The following is an 11,066-nucleotide window of genomic DNA, read 5'->3' on the forward strand; positions in this document are numbered from 1 at the left end:
CAAAAATAATAGCTATTTGCGATATTTTATAAGCTAGCACACAGAGGTCGTTGACTCTAGGAAATTTGACTGTTACAGATTGATCTTGTATATCTATTAAGGTGATTCAAAAAAAAGTTTTTTTTGCAAACTGTCTCAAAAGTTTCAATTTGACGTAAAAAAATACCACTTAAAATTTGAGCCCTTAATATTAATATTAAGAATACCATGGAAAAATTTTGTTCTGCACTTTATGAATTTTATTGCTAGCCTGTCGTGTGTCTTAAAAAGATCCTTTTACTCATTTTTATAGAGAATTGAACGTTCTACAAAAAAGGTCTCTTATAATTTTTCGAGAAATCTAATATTTTAAAAGTTATTTGAGGCCAAAATTCAATTCATCGCAAATCTTCAGGTTTTTGATGCATTACAGCAAATTTGATGGTTTTATTGGAACAAATCACCCAAAAAAATCATGTTTACCTTAAATTTAGTTTCTTAGACAATAATTGTTAGTAATTTTCGGTAGTCATCCAAAGAAAAATCGAATAGTTTGAAGATTTATTATAAACTAATGAAATAAAAAAGTAGATTTCCATTTGAAAAAAATGACTTATGATTGATTTTAATCTCTCAATTCCATGACAGCTACGGCCGATATTATATGACATTCAAACAATTTAATGTTTGAAATAGATAGACAGATGTCTTTTCTTTATGTCCCAGCGGTTGTAGTAATCACCAAATTTGCCGCTTTGGCTATACAAATTTTTTTGACAGGCAGTTTTTTCCTCTAATTTTTTTTTCTCAAAAACGCTTATTGCTAGGTATAGTGTATTGTATAGTATGTAGAGTGGTAGAGATCTCTAGAAACTTCTAATGCACGCTCTGCCTGGGACACTCTGTATAATAAATAAATCGTCAAAAATATATTAACAATGAAAACTAAATGAAAAATAATTAAGGAAAATAATTTTAACGATGTTATATAAATCTTTAAACTGTCTCATTGCTTAGTGGAATATCAATAATCCCATTTTATGCAGCGACATAAACCTTTATTAATGGATCAAATTGCAAGCTGTAATGGATACTATAAAATACGCAGCTATACAGCAGCCTTATAATAATTTTGATTTAATAAATCTGCAAATTTTAGCTTGAATAAAAGCGATGCCTTTATGGAGTCATATTTCTTCTCTTATGGCAATATGGAATTTATATTAAAATTTTTAAACCAAAGAAAGATTATATTAATATAAAACGTTATAAGAATTTACAGAGACACAGATAAAGAGAGCATCGTATGGGACATTTTTTTTTATTGATTTTCGTCTTATATGAAATTGGCGTTAAATTTTGCTATAAAATTGATTAAAAATTATGTAAAAATATGACCTGTAGCTCTCTAATTCCAGACCAAGACGACAAAAAGTAAACACGATTTTGAGACAAAAACAAGACAAATTTGCGACAAAAAGTGGTGAATTTTGACAGGACAAACTTGAGACAAATTGTCCACACCGCAAGGATAAAGTAACAAACTATACAGGGTTGTTCATCACATACGACTCGGAGTATTGTAGCTAAATGATTAGATTTTAACAAATTGTAAATTTTGGGTTCGTTGAAGGACTATTAGAGCAATAATTTAAAAATATTTTTACAAGATACAGAGTGTCCCAGTAAAATAAACAATATCAAAGTTGTATTTTTTAAATGGAACACTCTGTATATTATTACATTTTTAGTTTCTACGATTAAAATAAAGGTAAATTTGATTAAGGTTTATTACACTTAAACCTTACCGTTTTTGAAATATTTTCAATTTTGTGAAATTGCAGTAAAAATTTTAAGGCTTCATTTTTCCCAAGGGTATCAAACTTTTTAATACTAAATATTTACTAAAGTCTATCTATTGACATATTGACAACATTGTGTTGCAATAATAAAAAAATAATAGTACCTCATACAGAGTGTCTAAAAATTTATTTTAAATTATTTCTAGCTTTAAACGACAATAACTTGTTTAATTTAAATGGAACGCCCTGTATATTTTAGGAGAATCAGATGCATAATTTAATTGCCTATCAAATTGTGTTATACCACTCTTTACCTACCCCTTCAAGTTTTCGTAGAAAATGCATTTTCTTATAATTTAACTCATTTATCAATATACCCATGGAATATTGACGTTTTAGATTGTTTTTAAAGCAACAAATGTACAAAATGTACAGGTTAGTAATATTATCGTTTTTAGCAAAATAATAATATTACTAGCCCATTTGTATGCAAAAAGAAAACTATTTAAATCTTTATATAAGAGTATACCATTAATTAAATATGCGACAATTATTTTCGCCCAAATACTAATTAATTACATACGTAATTATGTTTGTTAATAAATTATTCTAAATAAATGTGGACTTGAATCAGAAATCAATATAACAATAAGTTATGCAAATGAATGTATCTGCTCGATCTGCTGTTATAAATAAGTATTTGTCAAAAAATGAAATATCATTTTTAATGTATTACTTTTTACTACACTGTCTAATACACATACAAAACTCAGTTTTTTAGTATTTGGGGCAATTATTATTAATCAACGCAAACAGTCAATTAATGTAATTTGAATACTGGAATCATATTAATTGGTTCTCTTTAACAAATATTTAAACAGTTTTTTTTGCTTTTTTAATGAAATAAACAAACTATATCGACAATATTAGTATCTATACTCTTTAAAAAATTGGTAAATTTTTAAAAATAATCTAAAATGTCAGTATTCCATGGGTATATTGATATATGAGTTTAAAATTACTAGAAAATGCATTTTCTACGGAAAATTAAAGAGATAGGTAAAAAATGGTATAATACAATTTGATAGACAATTAAATTGTACATCTGATTCTCATAAAATATACAGACTGTTCCGTTTAAATTAAACAAGTTATTGCCGTTTAAAGCTAGTAATTATTTAAAATAAAATTTTAGACACTCTGTATAAGGTAGTATAATTTTTATTATTGCAACACAATATCTGATCAATAAATAAACTTCAGTAAATATTTAGTATTAAAAACTTTGATACCCTTGGAGAAATGGAGCCTTAAAATTTTGACTGCAATTTTACAAAATTGAAAATATTTCAAAAACGGTAAGGTTTAAGTGTAATAAACCTTTATCAAACTTACCTGTTTTTAATCGTAGAAACTGTAATGTAATAATATACAGGGTGTCCCATTTAAAAAAAAATAAAACTTTGATATTTTTTATTTATTTGGGACACTCTGTATCTTGTAAAAATATTTTTAAATTGTAGCTCTTATAGTCCTTCAACAGACCCAAAACTCACAATTTGTATAAAATTAATCGTTTAGCTACAATACTCCGTGTCGTATGTGGTGAACAACCCTGTATATGTATAACGTGTGTATAAGTGTAAAAAATAGCTACTTTTTGCACAATCGCAGAAAAAATATTTTATGCCCCACAAATATTTTAATATTACAGAAAACAATTCCCAACAAGCAATTTACTGCATTCCGGCAGCTTATCAACTTGTTTTCAAATCGGAAAAATACTAGAAAAGAATAATGCTTCCTAGATTTATTTTTATGAAAAAGAAACGTAAACTTTACCACAACAAACCTTCCTTTAAAACGAAATCAATACAGCATAAAGGGCCATTTAGCTGGAATTTTTCAAGTACAAAGATGAATTCTTCGAAAAGTATTATGGCAATTATTCCGAGACCTCGTCAATATAAATCCCAGACTTGAAGGTATTTATATCGTTAAAAACGGGTTTGTTAAAAAATGTTTAAAGAAACTAAACGGAAGGTATGGTATTTAATTTTGTCTCAAAGTTGTTTTTGTAGATCTATCATGATCATTTAATAAAAATAAGATATTTAAATAAATTAGGAAGTTATTAAGCATTGATTTTTGACAATATACCGATACAAAAAAATATCAAAAAAGTATGGATTTTATAAAAATATAATCTTTACCTATAATGTCAACTACAAAGAGAGAATCTAAATATGTGAGGGAGGCTACATCATAAATGGTTGAATAATCTGAAAATGATGACGATGATGATGAATGTCTACCAGGTGGCGCATCGTCCACTGAGCGTATAATCCACACCAGACTGAAAGAAAATATGACAGCCAATAATCAAGAACTGTACTCAGAACAGTACGGGTTTCGCAAGGGACGCTCCACCGTGGAGGCTGTTAAGAGAATTTTGCAGCTCGCTGAGAGCGCAAAGGCTGGTGGATACAGGCACAGGGAGACCTGCCTGATGGTAGCTTTGGACGTGAAAAATTCGTTTAACACGGCCAGGTGGGACAGAATTATAGAAGAGCTGGAGAGAAGGAGAATACAGAAATATTTACTCAACATTATAAAGAGTTATCTCTCCAAACGGGTGGTTCTTACTGGGAGTGGTACAGTAAAATAGCCAGTATGGGGAGTTCCACAGGGGTCAGTTTTAGAACCTTTTTTGTAGAACATCATGTATGATCCCGGTCCTCGCCATCGACCAACCCAGTGGCGTCTACACGATAGCCTTCGCGGACGACTTAGCCATTGTGTCTATAGGTAAAGGTCTGGATGAAGCCAAGAGACTTGCAACGATAGCCGCTGAAAATATAAAGCAGTGGATAGAAAGCAGAAAGCTGGAGCTGGCTCCTGAAAAGACCTGTGTTTGCAGACTGACCGGCAGAGCAAAACTGGTAGGGGTTTTGGAGGTCAACATTCTGGGAGTAGAAGGTATATATAGTAGGGTATATATAAAAAAAAGGACAAGACAGAATGCTTCATAATTGATATAGCCGTACCATTAGGTCAGAATCTTCAAAAAACTGCAACAGAAAAAATACAGAAGTATCAAGATCTTGCATATGGATTGAAAAGAGTATACCAGGTCAATAAAGCCATGGTTTTACGTTTTGTAATCTCTACCAATGGACTTATCCATAGAGATTTTACAAGGAACACGAAATTATTGAAATTAAACCCAAAGCTTACCAACGAGTGCTTAAAAGCCATATTGGAAACAGTGAGAATTGTCTGAAAGGTGCTTAATATTTAAGAGACCCTGAACTAGAGCAGTTCTGATCAAGGAACCAAACCTACCGAGTTAATCGTGAATTTAAAAAAAAAATACAATACAATATTAATAATATCCTTTTAATGTAATATCAGGTACAAGAAGGCACCTAGCGGAATTAACAGCTGTATGCGCCAAAAATTTGTTTTAACTTGTTATAACTCAAGAAAGGGGTACATACTAACGGTGGGTCAAGATTGAACGAGTCGTTCATTTGAACGAGTATTAAAAATAATGAATCGTCAGATTCGATTTTCTGCTTAGAGTACGGTTCGTTCAATTGAATCGTAGCCAGCACGAATCCATAAGATTTGAACGATGAGCCGTAAAAAAGAATCGGATCACAATGCGATTGTTTGTGAAAAAACCAAACCAAACCAAACCAAACCAAACTGAACGTCATTTTTTTCGATCATGCGGTATTGTATACTATTTATTATGATTTTTAAATCGGAATTAAAATATGGCTCTAAAAATATTAAATTGGTATTAAGGGGTCTTTAATAAATAGTATATTATATGTATTGGATTAATAAATTAATATTATTGGTAAAATAATCAATCCAATTACGCCAGTGTGAAGGTATTGAAAAACAAATGAAAGAACTGTATATTTCTTTTTCTGGTCCCTTAAATAGTTGTCCGGCCAAATTATCGCCGGTAGTGCCAGTTACGATCTTGTTTTTATGAAACGTAAATTGTGCATCTGGTTCGTTCAAATGAACGAATCGTAGGAGTCGTGTGAGTCGTGTGCTTCGATTCACTAAAAAGAGCCGTAATGCCCATCACTAGTACATACAATAGATGTGAAAGGCAGCGGTGATTAACCCTCTTCCTAAACATTCTACAAACATATTTTTATCATAACTAATTTAATTATGATTGCCATGGCTTTAACAAAATTAAAAAACTCGTAAAAACAAACATAAAAACTTGTTTACCTCGAAGCTCCCGTTTTTTTTATTATTGAGAACGACAGAAGAAAAAAGATAATTAAAAACAAAACTTCCCAAGAAATAATTTCGTAACAGAATTTCATCGCGGAAAGTTCCCTTTTCAAAAGAAACATTAAAACTAGTCGCAGTTAAAACCCTTTAACAACGTTAAGGAAAACACGACGGGAACGAAACGTTTTTTTTGCCTTATTTATAGAAATGTCGTTGTCATTTCTTTAAAAACTTTTTATAAGTCTCCGGAATTAAAAATTTTTCTAATTGCTTTTTGCGGTTACTCGCAAAGTAATTTTTTAGGATGAAATTAGAGTAAACAGGAAAATAAATATAAATAAAATTAAAAGTTCTGTGTAGAATTGCTGTTAAAATAAATAAGAAGTCTTTTACTTAATATACACAGGTTTGGTTTGGCATCCATTTATTATAAATATTTCCCAAGTTCAAAGATTTAAAGTTTGAGACGGGACCATGATATTAGGACTTATTTAGGTACCTACTGCTGTTCGGTTCTTGGATTATAGATTCGGATTATGATTCGTCGCTAACAGTACATCTCAGTTGTGTCAATTTCTTTTATTTCTGACTGTCTCGTCGTCGCGGACTCTGAGCCATACATTAATATAGGGAGTATTAGGCAGTGAACAAGCCTTTTTTTAAGTGCTTTGATATCTTTTCGCACTGCGACTCTTGTCATTTCACATCTTCTTCTTATTTCCCCTTCTAACGATCCTGTGTTGTTTATAAGTGACCCAAGATATATATATTGACTGACAACCTCAAAACGACCAATGCTCACTACATCATGTTTGTTGCTGTTTTGCCTGTTGTTGTCGATAATCATAATTTTTGTTTTGGAGGGATTAATTTCAAGTCCAAGTTTTTCGCTTTCGTCTTCAACCCATTTTAGAAGCTGCAGTAATTCTTCTTCGTTTCCCGCTAGAAGCACCGTATCGTCTGCAAATCTGAGGTTGGGTTGGTTTTTTGACTATTATTTGTTGTCCCCCCTTGCCAATGTTCCAGTGCTTCTCATGATATATTCAGTAAATATATTGAATAAACCACAGGTGGGGGACTAAAAGTTTTCCGAAGTAACGCCATTGATGATAATTCTACTTTTGGTGTTTATATAGAGATTCTGGGTCATTGAAATCAAATGAAGAGGCAGACCCATTTCTTTAAGAACCATCCATAGTTTTGATCATTTGACTTTGTCAAAAGCTTTTTGATAGTCTATAAAGGAAATATATAGCGGATTGTTAAGTTCTCGGGCCTTTTCCATAATCTGACGGGCATTCAGAATTTGTTCACGTGTTCCTCGACCTCTTGTGAATTCTGCTTGCTCTGGAGGGATTTGTGGTTGAATATACGGTCCTCATCAATATTAACACTATTTTTATATCTACTGTTTTTAATAACTGTTTGTATTGGAACTCTTTTCTTACATTTATAGTCTTCAATAACTGGTCTGGCTTATGTGGAAAATTTACAGAAAACAAATAATTTAGTCTGTAAACTTTTTCCTCCATAATACCACTAAACTATTTTTGTTTCTTAGTTCACTAGTTGTGTTATTCATATTAAGAAATTATATTTACCACGTATAAAGTTAATATGAATGTAAAAAGTGAATGACTTCTTTTATAATAAGTCAATTTGACATTAAAAAATTGAATTTGAAGGTGGCATGTTTGTTATTCTAATCAGAACCGTAATATTTTTTTGATTAACTTATATTTTTGTATCTCTCATAACTCAAGAACGAATTCATTCAAAACGAACAATTTCCTTCATTTTTACGAGTTCGTTAAAATATTTGAAATACATTTTTTCCTAAAGAAAAATGGGGAAACTTATTCATCATTTTTAAAATTTACACGGGATTTCTTATGTCCAGGTCTGCAATGGCAACGGACTGTATATTTTACTTATTTCGCTAATTCCCTTTATTAAGATAGAAAAAAAAAACATCTCTAAAAATTTACCTGTCATAATTTTAACCCTGCGATTTTCCAGAGAAATATAAAGAGAACAAAATCTGTGAGAGTATATGTAGTCATAAAGGTGCATAAAATAAAGCCGCGGTAATTCTGGCAACGTTGTTCGCGTCCAACAAAAACAGAGCGTTTAATTAGTTTTAATTCGCTCTCGGCACTCGTTGCTTTCTTTTGTTTAATCTGCGGGCCCAGAGCAGATGGTTAAGCCGCCTTTTTTATTCTCTCTCCTTTTTTTTATTTCCGTTCTGCTTTAATTACATGTTAGAGATAAAAGAAGATAGTGCGACAGCGGTGCGTTCCAGCAGAATACATAATCTACCATATTATGTGCTATTTTTTTTTGTTTCTCTGTGGAATTTCTCTGTTCGTGTTGTACAGGGTGGAGCGTTCCTAAAAAAGTTAGACATCAAAGTTGTTGTTTTTTCTAATAGAACACTCTATATATTAATTTATTTTCGGATTCTAGGAAAAAATAAAGGTGAGTTGTATTTAAAAGGCATACGCCTAAAATTTAAGGAGTTTGACATAATCCTCATTTTGTGAAAATGAAGAGTAAATTTTAAATTTCGATAATAGCCTGATATTTAATTACAGTAACCATTGTATGTTAAACCAAATTGAAATTTGACCTGAAAAGTTATACAGGGTGAGACAAAATTAATATGGAACATTAATCATTTTTAAAAGCAAGTTACTCCTTTATTTTAAATAGAACACCCAGTATATTTTTTCGGTGTTTAATGGGGAATTTATATATCTTCAATATATTATAAGGTTGCCTACCCCTCAGACAAAGATTTTCCTAGATATTTTAATTTTTATGATTTTGCGTCAGTAGATTTTATTATTTGAAAAATATAGGCGGATGTGTGATACACCTTTTGTTGATTTAACAAAAATTAAAGATTGTAGAGTAAAATACTCAACAGTAATGAAAAGATACACGTTTAAAACATATTTTAATTATTACAGAATTGAAACTAGAATATAAACCTATTTATGTGACAAAAATTAGCTTCTTCTTCTTCTCTTCTTCTCAGCCATTACTCATCCACTGCAGAATGTAGGCCGCTCTCAGTTTCTTCCACTCGTTTCGATTCTGTGCTCTCCTCATCCAGTTCTTACCGGCTACGGTTTGGATATCATCAGTCCATCTTTTAGGAGGTCGGCCGACTGGGCGTTTTTCTAGGCATGGCCTCCAGCAAAGAAGTCTTTTTGCCCATCTTTCCTTGGACTGTCTGGCCATGTGTCCTGCCCAAGACCATTTAGAGTTAGCTATCCTCTCTACGATGTCCGTTATCCTCGTCTGTCGGCCAATGTCTGCATTTCTAATGTGGTCGCGAAGACTGATACCCATTATGGCTCTTTCCATAGCTCTTTGGCTCACTCGCAACCTGTTCAATATGGAAATGGGGGAAATAGTATCTCCCTATCTGACTCCTCTTTCCATTTTAATTTTATTTGTAATATTTATCTTTTTTTAGGCTATTTGGGATTTGCTTTTGAATATAAAGTTAAGTTTACCATAAGCTGCCCATCCGAGTTTGATCCTTCTAGAAATTTCGGTTGTTTGATTTTCCTTGCCGAGTTTTATGGCATGACCTAGATATACCTATATACTCTTTAACGTTCTCAATCCTTTGTCCATTAACATTAACTTGCTCTTCATTTTCATTTAGGATTTTAGTTTTAGACAAATTCATTTTTAAACCTACTTGCGCAGATGTGTGGTGAAGTTGTTCGAGCATTGTTTGAAGTTCTTCCAACGATGAGGCCAGGACAACGACATCATCAGCGAAGCGCAAGTGATTAAGCATCCCACTATCTACCTTAATACCCTTCTTGTCCCAGTTCAGCTTCTTAAATGCGTCCTCCAGGGCCAGTGTAAAAAGTTTGGGGGAAATAGTATCTCCCTATCGGACTCCTCTTTCCATTTTAATTTTATTTGTGATATTTATGTCATCCAGTTTGATAGTCATTGTAGCTGATTTGTAAATAGATGATATTATGCCCGAGTATATGTAGTCTATTCTGGCATTTTGCAGGGCATCGAGGATGGCGTGTAGCTCTATAGAGTCGAAAACCTTCTCATAATCCACAAAGGCGACATATATAGGGAAGTTGTAATCAGTGCTTTTCTCTATGAGAGTGCGGACTGCCTGAAGGTGATCCACAGTACTATATCCACTTCTAAACCCTGCCTGTTCCGGTGGTTGATAGAAGTCGAATTTGTTTGACAGGCGATTTGTCAGCACCTTTGTGAATATTTTGTAGAAGTGCGAGAGCAGGCTGATGGGACGATAATTGTCGAGTCTGGTGTTATCACTCTTTTTGTGAATAAGAGTGATTGTTGCGTTTTGCCATAGCTCTGGTATTCTTTGTTCCATAATGCATCTATTAAAAATTTCCGTCATCTTCTGCAGTAGAAGTTGTCCACCAGATCTGAACATTTCGGTTGTTACTCTGTCTTCTCCCGGTGTTCTGTTATTTTTCATTTGGGACAGGGCTTTCCTTATTTCTTCTACGTCTATTTCAGGAATTTCCTCGGAGTTAACATTAATAACTGGGGGTCTAGTGGGTTCGCTGATCGTTGTTATGATTGCCTTTTCAAAGAGGATCTTTTCATTTCAAAAGACATATGTGGGGTTCTACCTCGAAAACAGCTACAATAATTTCTCTCATGTTGTCGACAATAGTTGGTCTAGTTTTGTAAACACTGTCTTTAACATATCCCCATAAAAAAACAGACTAGATAAAATCAGGAGCATTAAGTATTATTGAAGGTTCTATTAGTTAATAATAATTGATATGGTTCTATTAGTTTGGTAACTAATATCAATTCTCTCTGATGTAGGATAAGTTTCCATTTTCGGCAAATTTCTCAGAATTAAAGAGAATTAAAGAATTAAAATATCACAGCCACCTAGATTTATCAAATAATAAAGATCTAGTCAGATCAAATCATTCATCGAGTCATTTCTGGCATCAAATCAAGTCATTTCCGGTAAAAGAGGAATTG

At 32.3% G+C, this 11,066-nt stretch overlaps 1 protein-coding gene across 1 annotated transcript; it reads right to left on the bottom strand.

Annotated features, from left to right (window-relative positions):
• Nucleotides 1–7,346: 7,346 nt before the first annotated feature.
• On the bottom strand, nt 7,347–9,864 carry LOC115880560. The gene is made up of 3 exons (XM_030897791.1): nt 9,668–9,864; nt 9,173–9,441; nt 7,347–7,522 (listed from the first exon to the last, which is right to left on the bottom strand). Exons 1-3 carry the CDS (start codon nt 9,862–9,864, stop codon nt 7,347–7,349), a joined length of 642 nt encoding a protein of 213 aa, XP_030753651.1.
• Nucleotides 9,865–11,066: the final 1,202 nt, after the last annotated feature.

Source organism: Sitophilus oryzae, unplaced genomic scaffold (genome assembly GCF_002938485.1).
Source record: "Sitophilus oryzae breed Bouriz unplaced genomic scaffold, Soryzae_2.0 scaffold_1629_pilon_pilon, whole genome shotgun sequence".
Taxonomy (NCBI): Eukaryota; Metazoa; Arthropoda; class Insecta; order Coleoptera; family Curculionidae; genus Sitophilus; species Sitophilus oryzae.